Below are 22,301 nucleotides of genomic sequence, written 5' to 3'. Positions count from 1 at the left end.
CACCCAAGACTATATAGGTGTCAGAGAGGGTAGATACACATGTGTAGTCACCCGCACCCTCTTTGACCCTCTTCCAGGGGTATGTTGTCATGCTAACTGGGCAAAGTGTAGGATTGTCAAGGTTTGGCAATTTTGGATTTTATAATCCAAGATTAAATATGCAAATATATTTAAATAATAAAATATAATAAGAATTTCATAGCTCAATTTATGTGTTCACTCTCAATTGTGAAATAAATACATATTGCCACCAAGAAGGGTCGATAGTACGTTATCACCCACTTTGCTGTAGGAATATCGAGATGAAGTTGAATGTGTCGTCGAACCATCGTCCAGGACTCCTGATGGCGGTGCACACGGACAGCAGGGAGAGGATGAGAGGCAGGACCAGCAGCGTGGCAAGCGTCGCCGTCCACACCACCGGCCTCAGAGGGAAGATGAAGTTCCACGGGTCAACCTCAGGGCGCCCGCGTCGTCCCATGATCCTTCCGTAATATACTCCAACAGGTGATGTGAAGTCGACGACCTCGGCGCGCGTTGCACCAATCCCGAATGGTCCCAGACCAATGTCCACCTCCTGCGCAAGGCCGTCATTACCAGCTTAATTACAACTCGAAAGTCATTATTTCAATAAAGCACAAGTGTCGTTAGATAAAAGTAACATTTGAATGCAGCCTTTTAGAGCTAAACATATGTGCACAGAAGTCTAAGGTAATGAGACTAGGTGGCAACACTCCAGACAGGCACCTACACATTCAAGACATTAACCTTCAGTGGGTTACGCATTATCAATATCTTAAGAGTGTCGATAGATTCTAAAATGATATTCAAGAAGCATATTTAATATCTGAAGAAGAAAGCAAAATCACAACTGAATATAATGAGAACAACCACAGGGCCCCGTCTAGGAGCGGGACACAGATTGTTAAGAATGTTATATATTCACGCCATTCCTTCCCTAGTTGACTATGCAGCACCTGCCTTACTCACTCTTTCTCCTGGCCAGCGGGCAAAAGTTGAGGGTGCAAAATGTAACATTCCAAAATGATGCAATGCAAGTCATAACAGGAGCTCCCAGATGGGCTAAAATACTGAACCTAAGACTAGAAACCAAGCTAACGTCGATTGAAATAAGGGTAAAAGGTATTGTTGTATGCATGTTGACCAAGATATTGACTGGACCAAGACTTAGTTCACGTAAAGATATAATCACTGGAGCATGAACTCTGGACAGAAGAGCTTCCAATAGCAACAGGTGGACTCATTGGGAAATAAACACCATCAAAACATTCGATATAACAAATACAGTCACTGAAAGGGGGTGTCGACGAAGTGCATGTAGACTTATGCAAGCCCCATGGGAATTGCTGCCAGGAAACCTTAAGATTATTGCTCTTGAAAGTAAAAAGAACGACTAACCCTCATCTGCTATGCAACATTGCACAGATGAACACAGAAGCAAACTTGGCATCTGACAGCTTCACATACTTCACAGATGGATCAATAGACCAGCAGGGACAAAAAACCAGAGCTGCAGTTAAGGTAGGGAATTCTGTAGTTAGTTGGAGATTCTCAAATGGGTGTTTAATTTTACAGAGATGCTAGCCATTCAAAAGGCTTTGGAACATGCTCTTGCTGAACACCGACAACATGTTATCATACAGATTCGAGAACTCCCATTGAAATCTTGCAACAAGAACACATATGACAACATCTATCTGACCACAAATGTAACATCATTAATGCAAACACTCAAACGTCAAGGCCGTCGGGTACTTACTAAAGGTACCAAGTCATGTGGGAATAATAGGAAATGACACTGCTGACGAAGCTGCAAAACTTTCAACTAAGAGAAGAAATGTAGACATTTACATACACAGAGTCTATCACAGATTATGAAAGTAATGAGAAATAGAGCAATGCAAAAGATGTACAGTGACCACAACACAGCAGTTGCAACATCAAGATCTGTAAGTTGGTACAAGAATTCGACCAACTACGAACCACTTATTTTGATCAAAGGGAGCAGTAGAACAAGAGAAGTGCCCTTACATCGCATCAGGCTTGGATACCCATGTGCATGGGAAATAGGCTTACAGGTTCCGGAAGATGAGAGGAAATGTCAGCACTGTCGAGAAATGCCCGACAGACCACTGGAACATTATCCAACAGTTCAAAGTTACAGACCCAATAAGATTTCAACTTAGATTCAACAGAGCAGAAGTTGTTAAACACATGGGGCAAAATCTTACTGAAGCGACCATACGAGTCATAAATACTCATACTCCGCCTAAGTAAAAGAGGAAACAAAGAAACAAGCAACACTTAGTAGGCCAGCCAGAGGCTCAGGGCCCGCACAGGAATATCCCTGTAAAAAAAAAGAGTCATTGCCCATAATTACTCATTACCACTCGTAACAGTAATATGAGTGGTTAAATCAGACTCTATGAAGGCTTATAAGACTGATTAGATTTTGTGTGTGTTTATTGTGGAAAGTAAATTTGCACTATATTAAGAGTTACGCTGCAAGCTTCCACTGGGAACAGAAGAATGCATAAACACAGAAATAAACGAGTTTTATCTACCGTAAAGAAATTAATGGTGCCTTTTTTAGAATTAAAATTGTTCGGTTTTTATAATTTCAAAACTCAATAGAAAGATTATATGGCTTTGGCTTTTTCAGTGGCTTTACAAAAATGTAAAAATATCACTAATGTAATCTCACCAACCCACTGTACTTTCTTGTAAATAAACTATTATTATTATGTCGAATAATAATGACTCAAAACGGATAAGAGTGAATAAAGAAACTTGCCGGAAGAGGAGGCTTCTTATTGAAGCTTAAGATGTGTATATGTATTCACTTCCTTGTTCCTTTCTTCACTCCAGACTCTCCAATTATTTTATAATCTTAACATTATAGTAAAAGTAAATGTCATTTTTACTATTTTACTAAAAAGGAGTAAAAGTCATTTGTTTCTTTGCTTCTTTCTCCTCACCGTCAAAGAACAGGACACAATCACTACAGGGCAGTCAAGGAACAGTACACAATCATCACTACAAGGCAGTCAAGGAACAGATCACAATCATCACTACAAGGCAGTCAAGGAACAGTATACAATCATCCCTACAAGGCAGTCAAGGAACAGATCACAATCATCACTACAAGGCAGTCAAGGAACAGATCACAATCATCACTACAAGGCAGTCAAGGAACAGTACACAATCATCACTACAAGGCAGTCAAGGAACAGTACACAATCATCACTACAAGGCAGTCAAGGAACAGTACACAATCATCCCTACAAGGCAGTCAAGGAACAGGTCACAATCATCCCTACAAGGCAGTCAAGGAACAGGTCTGTTACGGCCACTATGGACCAGTAACTGGGGTGTTTATGTTATATCCTCTTTTGTAGTATGCGATCCCAAGTTGGTAGTATGCTCTCAAGGGCTAGTAGTAGTTCAATGCATAAATAAGAGGGGGATAAAGAAGACCCTTCAATATATTCACTTTCACCATTGAATATATATATATAAATATATTATTTCTACACTTATGTACAACGGTGTCTCACACAGGACACAAATGCGTTAGCAGTGTTCGTCAACTGCGGTGTTTCCACCCTCCCAGTACCTTGTCCACTTGTACTGGCGAACACTGAGGAGTTCACCTTCTACACGGACCAGTCCACCCACACAGTATCACGATGCGCCTATACCCCACCTTCGCTCTCCAGCTACTCGCTGGCAGAGGGCTTCAGCAACACGCTGACAGTGGTCCCAAACAAACATATACAGGGGTAGCTAACCCCTGGGGCAGAATTCTTTAGCAGCTTGCTAGCAGCCCTTCACTGTAGGCACATCACTGTCTCCAGTAACCCTTACTCGCCAATCCCGGGTACGCCGATCTACACCAACACTACATGTACTAGCAGCTAACACTGCTTCAATCAACGGCGGCTACTTAATCTTTTTTCAGGACCAAGGTAAGAGTTCGTGGACTACCCAAGGTAAACTGCCTTTCTCAATACAATTGCCTCCACACGTCACTTCTGTGGACATAAAAACGTCATTAATTAGATGGACAGTGTTAGATGGACTCTCTAACACGGGAGAACCATGAGGTAACACTCATTCACCGGGGAGTTGACATTATGCTCTGTAGCCACAACCTAGATGGCGCTGATCGTGACACGCTACCCACCAGAGGTCATCCACAACGACCTCTCTTTCTAACTATGGCAGGAAACCAGAGCCATTTATCGCTGCCATCTTGAGGTTATCTTGAGATGATTTCGGGGCATTTTAGTGTCCCCGCGGCCCGGTCCTCGACCAGGCCTCCACCCCCAGGAAGCAGCCCGTGACAGCTGACTAACACCCAGGTACCTATTTTACTGCTAGGTAACAGGGGCATAGGGTGAAAGAAACTCTGCCCATTGTTTCTCGCCGGCGCCTGGGATCGAACCCAGGACCACAGGATCACAAGTCCAGCGTGCTGTCCGCTCGACCGACCGGGCCATGCCACCACCAACAGATGGAGTTGTCCACGTAGCGTCCAATACCATGTGAGTTTGAGTGCAAACTCATAGATGGTGCTGGAATTGCCACACCACACTCCGACGATGGTGTCGATACCGTAAAACGGTCACAATCATCACTACAAGTCAAGGAACAGGTCACAATCATCACTACACAATCATCACAACAAGACAGTCAAGGTAAGGTAATTATAAGGGGAAAGCACTAGGTCATTGCGACTATATAACCCTTGGAAGGGATCACGATAAGGATTTAGGATAGGATGGAGGGAAGGAAGGAATGGTGCCCAACCACTTGGACGGTCGGCGATTGAACGCCGACCTGCAAGAAGCGAGACCGTCGCTCTACCGTCCAGTCCAAGTGGTTGGGCTTCAAATGCAGTCAAGTGACTGGACACACTCATCAACTCACCTCCCTACTCACCATACCCAGCATGCCGGACCAGGACCCATCCTCCAGCTGGAACCCCCATACCCCATCAGGAGGCTTCACAAACGTGTACCTACAGTATAAAATATACAACAAAAACTATTTCATGCTTTCGAACAGCCCCAGCTGTGGCGCACCTCAGCTGTGGCACAAATATGAGAATTGTCAAAACTATATATCTCTCCGATCGATTATGCTGCACCCATGCTTACTGTAGTGCCTAAGAGAAAGCTTGGGGGGGTTGGAAGAGATGCAAAACGAAGCTATGAGTACTGCCCGGATGCCCCCGTACAACAAAATTACTAAACATGAGGAAGGAACTGAATATAATTGCCCAAAAGAGCCCAACCCCATAGTCTCCTGGGACTGATGGATGCTTACAACTATATATTTGTATTGGTGTATTTGTGTATGAGCGACAAGCCGGAGAAGAACCACCCTTGATAGGATAGTTCTTCTCCGGCCCCGAGCACGGCGGTCTCCGGGGTTGGAGGTCCCTGTGCCCTTCTTCACCAACTTCAAGGTCACCCCCGAACTCACATTTCCAGCGACGGCGCTGGAACCAATCGTATTGGCGTATGCCTTTCTATTGGTGACTTTCAGCGCCGTAGAGAGAGGGGGGACCTGCTGCCTGGGTAAGCCGAATCAATCTACCCTGGCTTTGCGCCCTGGTGAGGCTACTCCAGACCAGGCCGACACCAGAGCGCAACTCCATAGTCTCCTGAGACTGATGATTGCCTACTATTTGTGTTACAACAATTACACAATTGTTGTAAAGCTAGTTACAACACTTGTGTAATGCTCCGCATACCCACGGGATGGGTATGGGGAGCATAAGATTTGAATGAAATGAACAAAATTATGTTTGCATTATGTAGATATGGTTACAAAATATACATCAGTTATATTTATAATCTGATTAACGAATTGATCGCTATTTAGGAACCTGATAGGAACATGATATAGGAACCTATTAATAAATTAATAGGTTCCTATATCATGATAAACATTACAAAATTTGTGTTCATGTAATCCAAAGATGAACAGTGAACAAATTATACTTTTAACAAGTATGCTTTGTATGCTAAAATACTGCATACGTGTTCAGTCATCATACTTGAGGCAGAAAATACCTTTCAGTCCAAAACACAGTTTTCTAATGTCTTTGTAAACATTCGGGGTTACTCGAAAGTATTTCAGATTCCCGCGCAGAGAGAAGGGCGAAACTCACGTAAAATTTGTGGTGTGCGCCAGAAGCTGGAGGACGTTGGCGATGGGGCTGTTGAAGGCGAGCCTCTTGCCTCCTGGAGCCGCAGGATCGTCCACCATCACCGCTTCGTGAGTCGGGAAACTTTCAGTTACCACCACCAGATTTGGTCTTGAGGAAAACCTGCGACATTAAATTTTAAATTATATATCTATCCCTCTCTATATATTGATGGAAATGCGAAGTTTGTATCTTGAGAATGATGCAAGAATGTTCAGCAAGAATGTTCCTCTTGCTGAACAACATGTTATCGTACATACAGATTCGAGAAACTGACTGATCACACCAGCCAGGGTGGGCGAGGTGTAATGGGTGATGAGTTTGAGTTATTTTGTATGGTCACCTTCACGTTAATCGTCAGCCATCCTGCCTGTCCCATGACATTAGCAGGAGCGGGAGCAGCCGCCTTCTCTGCGGCCGCTTTCTCCGCGGCCGCCTTCTCCGCGGCCGCCTTCTCCGCGGCCGCCTTCTCCGCGCCCTCCTTCTCCGCGCCCTCCTTCTCCGCGGCCTCCTTTGCCGCCTTCTCCGCGGCCTCCTTCTCCGCGGCCTCCTTCTCCGCTGCCGCCTTCTCCGCTGCCGCCTTCTCCGCTGCCGCCTTCTCCGCTGCCGCCTTCTCCGCTGCCGCCTTCTCCGCTGCCGCCTTCTCCGCTGCCGCCTTCTCCGCTGCCGCCTTCTCCGCTGCCGCCTTCTCCGCAGCCGCCTTCTCCGCAGCCGCCTTCTCCGCTGCCGCCTTCTCCGCTGCCGCCTTCTCCGCAGCCGCCTTCTCCGCTGCCGCCTTCTCCGCTGCCGCCTTCTCCGCTGCCGCCTTCTCCGCTGCCGCCTTCTCCGCTGCCGCCTTCTCCGCTGCCGCCTTCTCCGCTGCCGCCTTCTCCGCTGCCGCCTTCTCCGCTGCCGCCTTCTCCGCTGCCGCCTTCTCCGCTGCCGCCTTCTCCGCTGCCGCCTTCTCCGCTGCCGCCTTCTCCGCTGCCGCCTTCTCCGCTGCCGCCTTCTCCGCTGCCGCCTTCTCCGCTGCCGCCTTCTCCGCAGCCGCCTTCTCCGCAGCCGCCTTCTCCGCTGCCGCCTTCTCCGCTGCCGCCTTCTCCGCTGCCGCCTTCTCCGCTGCCGCCTTCTCCGCTGCCGCCTTCTCCGCTGCCGCCTTCTCCGCTGCCGCCTTCTCCGCTGCCGCCTTCTCCGCTGCCGCCTTCTCCGCTGCCGCCTTCTCCGCTGCCGCCTTCTCCGCTGCCGCCTTCTCCGCTGCCGCCTTCTCCGCTGCCGCCTTCTCCGCTGCCGCCTTCTCCGCAGCCGCCTTCTCCGCTGCCGCCTTCTCCGCAGCCGCCTTCTCCGCAGCCGCCTTCTCCGCTGCCGCCTTCTCCGCTGCCGCCTTCTCCGCAGCCGCCTTCTCCGCAGCCGCCTTCTCCGCAGCCGCCTTCTCCGCAGCCGCCTTCTCCGCTGCCGCCTTCTCCGCAGCCGCCTTCTCCGCTGCCGCCTTCTCCGCAGCCGCCTTCTCCGCTGCCGCCTTCTCCGCTGCCGCCTTCTCCGCTGCCGCCTTCTCCGCTGCCGCCTTCTCCGCTGCCGCCTTCTCCGCTGCCGCCTTCTCCGCTGCCGCCTTCTCCGCTGCCGCCTTCTCCGCAGCCGCCTTCTCCGCAGCCGCCTTCTCCGCAGCCGCCTTCTCCGCAGCCGCCTTTTCTGCAGCCCCTGTCTGCCGCACCCCTCCTGCGGGCAGCACCTTCATGGGGGGCTGGGCCACCAGGGCCCCGGCCTCCACCCTGACCCCGGCCTCCACCCTGACCCTGGCCTCCACCTGGGCCCCGGCCTCCACCAGGGCCCCGGCCTCCACCAGGGCCCCGGCCTGCACCTGGGCCCCGGCCTGCACCTGGGCCCCGGCCTCCACCAGGGCCCCGGCCTCCACCAGGGCCCCGGCCTCCACCAGGGCCCCGGCCTCCACCAGGGCCCCGGCCTCCACCAGGGCCCTGTACACTCGCAGGGTGATGCCCGTTATCTCCAGGGGCCCGGCGCCCTTCAGAAGCTCCTCCAGGGCCACCTGGGCCTCCTCTAGCTCTTCGTCAGGGAAGGTCGTCCTCAGGATGTATTGCATTACCTCGAGCTTGTCACTCGAGCCTCGAGCCGCCTTTTCGGGGATTGACTGGGCTCGTGTCTCCTGGGTTAGGGGAGAGGCCCTGATGACGTAGGTGACAGTGTCAGGGAGACACTGGAGGTAGAAGCCGCGGGAGAGGACGAGGCAGGTCACGTGACCCAGGTCCACCTGGAGGTGCCCTGAGGCCAGGGCCTCGACCTGGACCCCCTTGGCCAGCACCTTCATGGCCGGCCGGGCCACCCCCTCCAGGGCCGCCTCCTCCCTCCACGCCCACTCCCACGCCGCCCGCTCCCTCTCAACCCACTCACCCAACACCTTCCTGCCTTCGACGGGAGGATTTTCCCGCCAGTCCGGGCAGACCATGACGACGTAGGTGGCGTCGCCGGGGAGAGACTGGAGGTAGTAGCCCTGGGACAGGACCAGACAGGTCACGTGACCCAGGGTGACGTGGAGCTGGCCGCAGGCCACGGTCTCCTGCCGCACCCCTCCTGCGGCCAGCACCTTCAGGAGGGGCTGGGCCAGTGGGGCCCAGGCTTCTACTAGGGCCCCGGCCTCCACCAGGGCCATGTACACTCGCAGTGTGATGCCTGTTATCTCCAGGGGCCCGGCACCCTTCAGGAGCAGCATCAGAAGCTCCTCCAGGGCCACCTGGGCCTCCTCGAGCTCCTCCTCGGGGAAGGTCGTCCTCAGGATGTATTGCATTACCTCGAGCTTGTCACTCGAGCCTCGAGTACTGTGGCTGTGTTTGCTGGGCATTGTGCTCTTGGGCGCTAGTCTTTGATATAAAACAAATATGTTGATTAGTTTTAAAAGTAATGAATTCTAGGCGGTAGGAAGGTCAAGGAAAAGTCAGATATTCTGCGGCAGGTGTTTAGTGACCGCCACACACCTGTTGATGCAGGTGTTTGACGGTCGTCTGACTGCTCATTTGTGGTTGATTTTAGAGCCACAGTCCCTTTTCGTCTCCTCATCCCTCCCCTCCCCCCATTTTTCACTATCCTGCGTCTTCTCACCCCCTCTTTGTCTCTCACCCTTACTCTTCCCTCTCAACTACTCTTTTCTTATCTCATACACCCCTTTTATCCTTGTCCAGCTTCTTCCCTCATCTTTCCCCTCCCTCCCTTCCCTCCTCTCCCCTTACGTCTTCATTGTATACACTATTTTCATCGCCATAACTATTGTCATTACTCACTATCTTCATCATCATAACCATCGTCACTATTCACTATCTACATCACCATAACCGTCGTCACTACTCACTATTGCTAGAGAGTTCACCTCCATTTTAACCTATATCCCGCCTAAAGAGTCATATCACCCGGATTTGTATATAATTTGAAGCATGAGGAAGAGATTTTGTACATTTATGGAGAAGCCTGAGATGTCGGTGGACGGCAATTATGATTTTTGTTGGTTTTGAAAATGATTTTAGGCTTTTTCTGCCAGGAAAATATGTCAGAGGAGAGCATTACCGCCGGAGGAGGCGAAGACGCGATGCATTGTGGGAGCTGCGCCAGCCATCTGCTGATTGGTCAGTAGCAGGGGTGTGATATTGTTGACCAATAGCGTGGCGCCCAGGGCGTGACGTAACAGGTCATTGGGCGCCCTCGGCTCTAGGCGGGAAGTGAGCGCCAGAGCTTCCCCTGTGAAGTAACCGAGCGGAAGTGCGCTGGAGAGCTCTCTAGTCCGGGAGGCGAACAGGCCTCACGAAGAGATTATTCGGCAGCAGTTACCAGTGTAAACGACGAGGGAGGCTTGTCATCTAGGGAGCATCGTGAGGCAGAGCTTTGCTGGTGGAAGAGGGGCACCAGGAGCAGAGGCCGATAAGACCTGTGATCGTTTGGAGTCGGCACTGGAAGGAGCTGTGTGTCAGTTCCTGCGAGCCGCCAACATTGGTAGCTGAGTGAGGCTGCAGAGAAGACTGGATGGATCTACTGAGCAACAGTTAATTACTGGCGACGAGACTACAGGGAAGAAGCAACATATTCAATGAACGAGGGAGGAAGCCGAGCGCAGTGCCAGCCTACAGTGCCAGCCTACAGTGTCAGCCTACAGTGTCTTCAATGTGTGCATGAAGGAAGAGCTGTAGAGAGGAGGGACGTGCACGGAGAAGACGAGGCAGACTACCAGTCGTCGTTGGACCTACGACGAGGCGGATCACTACGTGTCATCACAGAGCAGATCTACGAGGAATCGAACCCCGACTGCCATCGCGACGTGGGATCCACGACTACTGTAGCGGATTGATAAGATAGATAATCTTTCACTTCCCATTGTCCCTTGAGTTAGGTGGAGTTTCTCTTAAAAGGAACATTAGTATTGAATTTAATGTAAGGAGATTTCCAGGCTCATTATATGTGTGTACGGTTATAGGTATATATATGATTTATGTATGAACTATAAGTGATCATATGTTGGAAGAATGTAATCCGTGCAGTATATTCTGCGAAGTATGGGCCAGGTTTACTTATGTATGTGAATGAAGGTAGATAAGTGCTAAAGTGACGGCCACGGACAGCTCTACCTGAACAGAGGAAGTTTTTTTCCACCTGGTGACCAATGTAGTAATGATTTAGTAAACCTTCATATATTTTTATACTCGCGTGTTTGCTTTCTCTCCTCCATTTTCTCTACGGTTAGAGAGATTGGGTTGTTGCGCAACCCGTCCTCTTAAAAATAATGTCACTTTTGGCTCGTATGCGCGATATGGCTAAATTTGGAGGGAATTTGAAATGAAATCAACTCACAAAAGTGACGTACTGTTCCGTTTTCTGTTTGAGTCGTCCGGCTTACTCGCTAAGGGTAGGAGAGGAAACTTTCCATTAACGTTTTCATAACGTTTTGAAACTTTATGAGAATTTCCTGCCCACCTAACCTATCAGAGGACCCTTAACTTACTGTTGTTGAAAAAAAATCCCAAATTTATTTTAATTTTTTTTTCATTTTCAAATTACGTCCACTTCGGCTATACGGGTAAACGGCCAAAAGCGACATTATTTTTAAGAGGACAGGTTGCGGGCATAACATGCTATGCCGGGAATTCATAATACCACCTCTGAGTAAAGTGTGCTATGTGTAAGTGTAAAGTGTACAACATCACTATAACCATCGTCACAACTCACTATCTTCATCACTATAACCATCGTTACTACTATGTACATCACCATATCCCTCGTCACTACTCACTATTAGCATCATTGTAACATTTATTAATTTATTGGGTTGTGAGAGAACATAACATTGGTGGTGTTACACAGCCACACACACACACACACACACACACACACACACACACACACACACACACACACACACACACACACACACACACACACACACACACACACACAGCCACACACACACACACACACACAGGCACACACACACACACACACACAGGCACACACACACACACACACACACACACACACAGCCACACACACACACACACACACACACACACACACACACACACACACACACACACACACACACACACACACACACACACACACACACACACACACACACACACACACGCACATGAGACTGCTGTTCAAGCTCGAGAGGCAGGCGGGGGTGGGGGGAAAGGTCCTAGAATGGATAAGGAACTACCTAACAGGAAGGAGCCAAAGAGTTACGGTAAGGGGCGAGAAGTCGGACTGGCGAACAGTAACAAGTGGAGTACCACAAGGATCGGTGCTGGGACCAATTCTATTTCTTGTATATGTTAACGACATGTTTACAGGCGTAGAGTCCTACATGTCGATGTTTGCGGATGATGCAAAGTTGATGAGAAGAGTTGTGACAGATGAGGATTGCAGGATCCTCCAAGAGGACCTGAACAGATTGCAGAGATGGTCAGAGAAATGGCTACTAGAATTCAACACGAGCAAATGTAAAGTTATGGAAATGGGACTAGGAGATAGGAGACCAAAGGGACAGTACACAATGAAGGGGAACAGCCTACCTGTAACGACGCGTGAAAGAGACCTGGGGGTGGACGTAACACCTAATCTATCTCCTGAGGCACATATTAATAGGATAACGACAGCAGCGTACTCTACACTGGCAAAAGTTAGAACATCATTCAGAAACCTAAGTAAGGAGGCATTTAGGGCGCTTTACACTGCCTACGTAAGGCCAGTCTTAGAGTATGCCGCCTCATCATGGAGTCCCCATCTGAAGAAGCATATAATGAAACTGGAAAAGGTTCAGAGGTTTGCAACGAGACTCGTCCCAGAGCTACGAGGGATGGGGTATGAAGAGCGCCTGAGGGAACTGTGCCTTACGACACTAGAAAGAAGAAGGGAGAGGGGGGACATGATAGGAACGTATAAGATACTCAGAGGAATTGACAGAGTGGACATAGACGAAATGTTCACACGGAATAGTAACAGAACGAGAGGACATGGATGGAAGCTTGAAACTCAGATGAGTCACAGAGATGTTAGGAAGTTTTCTTTTAGCGTGAGAGTAGTGGGGAAATGGAATGCACTTCAGGAACAGGTTGTGGAAGCAAATACTATTCATAATTTTAAAACCAGGTATGATAGGGAAATAGGACAGGAGTCATTGCTGTAAACAACCGATGCTCGAAAGGCGGGATCCAAGAGTCAATGCTCGATCCTGCAGACACAACTAGGTGAGTACAACTAGGTGAGTACACACACACACACACACACACACACACACACACACACACACACACACATAGTGTTTCGGGCAAGTGCTTAATCTAACAAATTATTATTATTAGGTTTATTAAACGGTGCACTGTAGCAAAATGTGAGTTCAACATCACAATATAAAATTGATGTAAACACTTACACTAGTGAGGCTGCATGTCTTAAGAACTATCACTGGGAGTGGTGGTACAAGGTACAGGGTGACTTTGAAGTACAAGACTCAGGGAAGGAAGGAGTGAAATGATTGACGTGCAAGAGAGGGAGGGGGGGGAGGGCAGATGAGAGAGAGGGAACATCGAGGGAAAATTGCCTTAAACCAAACCTGTCATGGTGAATTCAGTAGTTGGCAAATCTAATGAAAGTTCTACACACCTGAAGAACTTGTGAGGGAAGAGAGGCAGACGGGAGGTGAGGGCGAGGCCTCGCTGGGGTGTCCATAGAGCCACCTTCACCGCCTGGGCATCCGGGGTACTGTAGGGCAGCTGGATGTATGCACCACACCTGTAATGAACCAGCTTTAGAAGCCGTCAAGTCTAATAAGCATTGGGAACTACACCATCGCAACAACTTTGCCTATATCGAATCCCTGACGTTTGACCCACGAGAAGAGAGTAACTAGAGCCTTAATTGTCACTGATTTGGGTTCCAGGCTCATAGAAACAACAAGAGACTTAAAAGCAGCTCCTATGATTTCGAGAGCATCAGTTACGCGACCCAGAGTGAGAATGACCACGGCATCCATGTTACCTGAACAGCTTCTGATCAGGAATGAAAAATGGAAGTAAGAATTTAACCCAATCAAATGAATAGTTATGAGGATTGGAACGGAGCTGAGAAAGTCCTGTACACACTAATTATCTGTACACAAACACTAGAGTTAGAAGCACAAGACAATGACCACTATACACTAGTCACAAGACAATGATCACTATACACTAGACACAAGACAATGATCACTATACACTAGTCACAAGACAATGACCACTATACACTAGACACAAGACAATGATCACTATACACTAGACACAAGACAATGATCACTATACACTAGACACAAGACAATGATCACTATACACTAGTCACAAGACAATGATCACTATACACTAGACACAAGACAATGATCACTATACACTAGACACAAGACAATGATCACTATACACTAGTCACAAGACAATGACCACTATACACTAGTCACAAGACAATGATCACTATACACTAGTCACAAGACAATGATCACTATACACTAGACACAAGACAATGATCACTATACACTAGTCACAAGACAATGATCACTATACACTAGACACAAGACAATGATCACTATACACTAGACACAAGACAATGATCACTATACACTAGTCACAAGACAATGACCACTATACACTAGACACAAGACAATGATCACTATACACTAGACACAAGACAATGATCACTATACACTAGACACAAGACAATGATCACTATACACTAGACACAAGACAATGATCACTATACACTAGACACAAGACAATGATCACTATACACTAGTCACAAGACAATGACCACTATACACTAGACACAAGACAATGACCACTATACAATAGACACAAGACAATGATCACTATACACCAGACACAAGACAATGACCACTATACACTAGACACCAGACACAAGACAATGATCACTATACACTAGTCACAAGACAATGACCACTATACACCAGACACAAGACAATGACCACTATACACTAGACACAAGACAATGACCACTATACACTAGACACAAGACAATGATCACTATACACTAGTCACAAGACAATGACCACTGTACACCAGACACAAGACAATGATCACTATACACTAGACACAAGACAATGACCACTATACACCAGACACAAGACAATGACCACTATACACCAGACACAAGACAATGACCACTATACACTAGACACAAGACAATGACCACTATACAATAGACACAAAACAATGATCACTATACACCAGACACAAGACAATGACCACTATACACTAGACACCAGACACAAGACAATGACCACTATACACCAGACACAAGACAATGACCACTATACACTAGTCACAAGACAATGACCACTATACACTAGACACAAGACAATGACCACTATACACTAGACACAAGACAATGATCACTATACACTAGTCACAAGACAATGACCACTATACACCAGACACAAGACAATGATCACTATACACTAGACACAAGACAATGACCACTATACACCAGACACAAGACAATGACCACTATACACCAGACACAAGACAATGATCACTATACACCAGACACAAGACAATGACCACTATACACCAGACACAAGACAATGATCACTATACACTAGACACAAGACAATGATCACTATACATCAGACACAAGACAATGATCACTATACACTATACACTAGACACAAGACAATGATCACTATACACTATACACCAGACACAAGACAATGATCACTATACACTATACACTAGACACAAGACAATGACCACTATACACCAGACACAAGACAATGACCACTATACACTAGTCACAAGACAATGATCACTATACACTAGACACAAGACAATGACCACTATACACTAGACACAAGACAATGATCACTATACACTAGACACAAGACAATGACCACTATACACTAGACACAAGACAATGACCACTATACACTAGACACAAGACAATGACCACTATACACTAGACACAAGACAATGATCACTATACACCAGACACAAGACAATGACCACTATACACTAGTCACAAGACAATGACCACTATACACTAGTAACAAGACAATGATCACTATACACCAGACACAAGACAATGACCACTATACACTAGTCACAAGACAATGACCACTATACACTAGTCACAAGACAATGACCACTATACACCAGACACAAGACAATGATCACTATACACCAGACACAAGACAATGATCACTATACACCAGACACAAGACAATGATCACTATACACTATACACTAGACACAAGACAATGATCACTATACACCAGACACAAGACAATGACCACTATACACCAGACACAAGACAATGATCACTATACACCAGACACAAGACAATGATCACTATACACTATACACTAGACACAAGACAATGATCACTATACACCAGACACAAGACAATGACCACTATACACCAGACACAAGACAATGATCACTATACATCAGACACAAGACAATGATCACTATACACTATACACAAGACAATGATCACTATACACTAGACACAAGACAATGATCACTATACACTAGACACAAGACAATGACCACTATACACTACACACAAGACAATGACCACTATACACTAGTCACAAGACAATGACCACTATACACCAGACACAAGACAATGATCACTATACACCAGACACAAGACAATGATCACTATACACCAGACACAAGACAATGATCACTATACACTATACACTAGACACAAGACAATGATCACTATACACTAGACACAAGACAATGACCACTATACATTACACACAAGACAATGACCACTATACACTAGTCACAAGACAATGATCACTATACACTAGTCACAAGACAATGACCACTATACACTACACACAAGACAATGACCACTATACACTTGTCACAAGACAATGACCACTATACACCAGACACAAGACAATGACCACTATACACTAGACACAAGACAATGACCACTATACACCAGACACAAGACAATGATCACTATACACTATACACTAGACACAAGACAATGACCACTATACACTAGACACAAGACAATGACCACTATACACTAGACACAAGACAATGATCACTATACACTAGACACAAGACAATGACCACTATACACTAGACACAAGACAATGACCACTATACACCAGACACAAGACAATGACCACTATACACTAGACACAAGACAATGATCACTATACACTAGTCACAAGACAATGACCACTATACACCAGACACAAGACAATGACCACTATACACTAGACACAATACAATGACCACTATACACTAGACACAAGACAATGACCACTATACACTAGACACAAGACAATGACCACTATACACTAGACACAAGACAATGACCACTATACACCAGACACAAGACAATGACCACTATACACTATACACGAGACACAAGACAATGACCACTATACACTAGACACAAGACAATGACCACTATACACTAGACACAAGACAATGATCACTATACACTAGTCAACTCTCATGTCTCAACACTTACCACAACACATTGGTCACTATACAATAGTCAACACACAAAATCTACTATGAAGTAGTCAACACAGATATCGCTACAATAGTCAAAACACAATGGCTGCTCTATGTTAGTAGTAACACGATAGTCACTTTTCGAACAGTTAATCGTTTCTAATACGATAAATCTAGTCTAATACAGTATTTTCAATCTAATACACCAATTTCAAGCTAATACAAGAATTCCAACGTGACTAAATAAAATAGTATCCCGGATATCAGACCGACGTTCGTAAGCTACATGATATGACTTTTATATTTTTTCTTAATTGGACCAGTTTACCGAGATGAATTTTGGCGTGAGGAAATTCTTGGTAACCAGTTTGGTGGTGGTGGTGGTGGTGGTGGTCGGGGCATACATGGCCAGCCGTCCTTACCTGCAACTACAAAAGGAGCAGAACGACAAGCTGTACGTCCAGTTATGGAAGGAGATTCTCTCCCAAGACGACATCTTCAAAACATTTCATCGGATCCCGCAGTTCGATAAGGTATATGATCTCTTCAGGAACTAGCCTTATGTTCTGCTGGAGATTCCAACTGTGGAGGTGTCCCACGTGCCCGTCGTCGGCACCCTTATGACGGCTTTCCAGTACTAGAGGCAAAACAATGTCCTTCGCTACGCCATACACACAGTCAGGACTGAGAACGAAAAGTTACAAGAGTACGCGACGTTTGTAGAGTTCGCAATGATGTTTGTGTGTTGCGTAATAATAATTAAGGTAAACCGGATGATGTTGCGGTCGACTGTGGTCGGCGGCTTCCTCATGAAAATTTTGGGTGTTTCTCGTCACTAGAACTGAAGGGATACTTGTGAGGCGGGTTGGTGTTGATGGATTTAGAGGCGACGACGATCGTGGGATCGGATGGCCCCCTGCAGTACCCTTAAAGGGCTAATCCCGAAGCCCGGAAAGGGTGAATCGCCAAGCTAAATGACGAAAGGAGTGACGCCGGTCACTGAAACTAGTATGCCTCGCATCAAGGAACCATAGACATCCAGACTATCCATACACAAAGAACCCCAGGAGTCCCTAAGGGTGAAAAAAAAAACTCGGCCTCCCAGCCAAAACGCAGAAGACATCCAGTGCTACAGAGCAGACGCCGGGAGAACCAGTCTGAACACGTTAAAAGAACAATCTATTACCAATCCCGTGACCCAAGGCGATATGTGAGTATGCGTCGTACAAATTAGACCGTTGAACAGGGATGCCAAACGGCAGTAGCCAAAATCGCAAAACACAACGTGAGGTGTCGGTTCCCAGGCGGAGTCCAGACGTCCACTCGGCGTCAAGACTGAACCAGGAGTCATTGGGTTGGTATATGGTATTAGGGTTGATGTACGGTGTTATCTTGTGGTTGTTGCGGGTGTGTGTGTGTGTGTGTGTGTGTGTGTGTGTGTGTGTGTGTGTGTGTGTGTGTGTGTGTGTGTGTGTGTGTGTGTGTGTATACTCACCTAATTGTGCTGCGGGGGTTGAGCTCTGGCTCTTTGGTCCCGCCTCTCAACCGTCAATCAACAGGTGTACAGATTCCTGAGCCTATTGGGCTCTACCATATCTACACTTGAAACTGTGTATGGAGTCAGCCTCCACCACATCACTTCCTAGTGCATTCCATTTGCCAACCACTCTGACACTAAAAAAGTTCTTTCTAATATCTCTGTGGCTCATTTGGGCAGTCATTTTCCACCTGTGTACTCACCTAGTTGTACTCACCTAGTTGTGTTTGCGGGGGTTGAGCTCTGGCTCTTTGGTCCCGCCTCTCAACCGTCAATCAACAGGTGTACAGATTCCTGAGCCTATTGGGCTCTACCATATCTACACTTGAAACTGTGTATGGAGTCAGCCTCCACCACATCACTTCCTAGTGCATTCCATTTGCCAACCACTCTGACACTAAAAAAGTTCTTTCTAATATCTCTGTGGCTCATTTGGGCACTCATTTTCCACCTGTGTACTCACCTAGTTGTACTCACCTAGTTGTGTTTGCGGGGGTTGAGCTCTGGCTCTTTGGTCCCGCCTCTCAACCGTCAATCAACAGGTGTACAGATTCCTGAGCCTATCGGGCTCTGTCATATCTACATTTGAAACTGTGTATGGAGTCAGCCTCCACCACATCACCCCCTAATGCATTCCATTTGTCAACCACTCTGACACTAAAAAAGTTCTTTCTAATATCTCTGTGGCTCATTTGGGCACTCAGTTTCCACCTGTGTCCCCTTGTGCGTGTTCCCCTTGTGTTAAATAGCTTGTCTTTATCTACCCTGTCGATTCCCTTGAGAATCTTGAATGTGGTGATCATGTCCCCCCTAACTCTTCTGTCTTCCAACGAAGTGAGGTTTAATTCCCGTAGTCTCTCCTCGTAGCTCATACCTCTCAGCTCGGGTACTAGTCTGATAGCAAACCTTTGAACCTTTTCCAGTTTAGTCTTATGCTTGACTAGATATGGACTCCATGCTGGAGCCGCATACTCCAGGATTGGTCTGACATATGTGGTATACAAGATTCTGAATGATTCCTTACACAAGTTTCTAAAGGCCGTTCTTATGTTAGCCAACCTGGCATATGCCGCTGATATTATCCTCTTGATATGGGCTTCAGTTTCAACCTTTGTATGTGTGTGTGTACACCTAATTGTACTCACCAATTGTGCTTCGGGGGGGGGTTGAGCTTTGGCTCTTTGGTCCTGCCTCTCAACCGTCAGTCAACTGGTGTACAGATTCCTGAGCCTATTGGGCTCTATCATATCTACATTTAAAATTGAGTGTGTATGGAGTCAGCCTCCGCCACATCACTGCCCAATGCATTCCACCTGTTAACTACTCTGATACTTAAAAAGTTCTTCCTAACGTCCCTGTGGCTCATTTGGGTACTCAGTTTCCACCTGTATCCCCTTGTTCGCGTACCACCAGTGTTGAATAGTTTATCCTTGTCTAAACTGTCAATACCACTGAGGATTTTGTAGGTAGTGATCATGTCTCCCCTTACGCTTCTGTCTTCCAGTGTCGTAAGGTGCATCTCTCGCAGCCTTTCCTCATAACTCATGCCTCTTAGTTCTGGGACTAGTCTAGTGGCATACCTTTGGACTTTTTCCAGCTTCGTCTTGTGCTTGACAAGGTACGGGCTCCATGCTGGGGCCGCATACTCCAGGATTGGTCTTACATATGTGGTGTACAAGATTCTGAAGGATTCCTTACACAGGTTCCTGAACGCTGTTCTGATGTTAGCCAGCCTCGCATATGCCGCAGACGTTATTCTCTTTATGTGGGCATCAGGAGACAGGTTTGGTGTGATATCAACTCTTAGATCTTTCTCTCTGTCCGTTTCATAAAGTACTTCATCTCCCATTCTGTATCCTGTGTCTGCCCTTCTGTTTCCACCGCCTAGTTTCATTACTTTGCATTTACTCGGGTTGAACTTGAGCAGCCATATGTTGGACCATTCATTCAATCTGTCTAGGTCATCTTGTAGCCTCCTACTATCATCTTCTGTTTCAATCCTCCTCATAATTTTTGCGTTATCAGCAAACACTGAGAGAAACGAGTCTATACCCTCCGGCAGATCATTTACATATATCAGAAACAGTATAGATCCAGGGACTGACTCCTGCGGGACTCCACTTGTGACGTCTCGCCAATCTGAGACCTCTCCCCTCACAGTGACTCGCTGTCTTCTGTTGCTTAGGTACTCCCTTATCCACCGGAGTACCTTCCCTTTCACTACAGCCTGCATCTCCAGCTTTTTCACTAGCCTCTTGTGTGGTACTGTATCAAAGGCTTTCTGACAATCCAAAATATGCAGTCTGCCCATCCCTCTCTTTCTTGTCTGATTTTTGTTGCCTGGTCGTAGAATTCAAGTAACCCTGTGAGGCAGGACTTGCCATCCCTGAACCCATGTTGATGCAGTGTTACAAAGTCCTTTCACTCCAGATGTTCCATTATCTTTCTTCTCACAATCTTCTCCATCAGCTTGCATGGTATGCAGGTTAGGGACACTGGCCTGTAGTTCAGTGCCTCCTATCTTATATATCGGCCCTATATTATCCGCTTTCCAAATTTCTGGCAGTTTCCCTGTTGCCAGTGATTTATTATACACTATGGAGAGTGGTAAGCACAGTGCTTCTGCTCCTTCCTTTAGTATCCAAGGGGAGATTCCATCTGGGCCTATAGCCTTTGTCACATCCAATTCTAGTAAACACTTCCTTACTTCCCCACTGGTAATCGCAAACTCTTCCAGTGGTTCCTGGTTAACTATTCCCTCTCGTATCTCTGGAATTTCTCCTTGCTCTAAGGTGAAGACCTCCTGGAATTTTCTATTCAGTTCCTCACACAACTCCTTGTCGTTTGTAGTGAATGCTTCTGCCCCTATCCTTAATTTCATTACCTGTTCCTTTACTATCGTTTTTCTCCTGATGTGGCTGTGCAGCAATTTAGGGTGAGTCTTTGCCTTGCTCGCGATGTCATTTTCGTATTGTCTTTCTGCCTCTCTTCTCATCCTGACATATTCATTCCTGGCATTCTGGTATCTTTCTCTGCTCTCCAGTGTCCTGTTATTCCTATAGTTTCTCCATGCCCTTTTACTTTGCTGCTTAGCTAGCCTACATCTCTGATTAAACCATGGGTTTCTCATCTTCATTTTGTTTTCCTTTTGGACTGGGACAAAACTTGTTTGCTGCTTCCTTGCACTTCTGCGTGATGTAGTCCATCATGTCTTGTGTGTGTGTGTGTGTGTGTGTGTGTGTGTGTGTGTGTGTGTACTCACTTATTTGTGCTTGCGGGGGTTGAGCTTTGGCTCTTTGGTGTGTGTGTGTGTGTGTGTGTGTGTGTGTGTGTGTGTGTGTGTGTGTGTGTGTGTGTACTCACTTATTTGTGCTTGCGGGGGTTGAGCTTTGGCTCTTTGGTGTGTGTGTGTGTGTGTGTGTGTGTGTGTGTGTGTGTGTGTGTGTGTGTGTGTGTGTGTGTGTGTGTGTGTGTGTGTGTGTGTGTGTGTGTGTACTCACCTAATTGTACTCACCTAATTGTG

General features: G+C 46.8%; 1 protein-coding gene across 2 annotated transcripts in view; it reads right to left on the bottom strand.

The window, feature by feature from the left end:
* The window catches only part of LOC123760870 (probable glutamate receptor), a 108,649-nt gene that overhangs the window by 8,349 nt on the left and 77,999 nt on the right, over window positions 1-22,301 (bottom strand). For both annotated transcript variants that reach the window (XM_045746666.2, XM_045746667.2), the window contains exons 6-9: window positions 13,373-13,501; window positions 6,203-6,361; window positions 4,954-5,044; window positions 283-577 (exon numbers count right to left, since the gene is read on the bottom strand). In XM_045746666.2, coding sequence (XP_045602622.2) covers window positions 283-577; window positions 4,954-5,044; window positions 6,203-6,361; window positions 13,373-13,501 — 674 coding nt within the window. The remainder of the gene's footprint in view (window positions 1-282; window positions 578-4,953; window positions 5,045-6,202; window positions 6,362-13,372; window positions 13,502-22,301) is intronic.

The sequence above is a fragment of the Procambarus clarkii genome, chromosome 3 (genome assembly GCF_040958095.1).
Source record: "Procambarus clarkii isolate CNS0578487 chromosome 3, FALCON_Pclarkii_2.0, whole genome shotgun sequence".
Taxonomy (NCBI): Eukaryota; Metazoa; Arthropoda; class Malacostraca; order Decapoda; family Cambaridae; genus Procambarus; species Procambarus clarkii.
The sequence above is the reverse complement of the archived record's forward strand: the minus strand, read 5'-3'. Positions and strand labels throughout refer to the sequence as shown.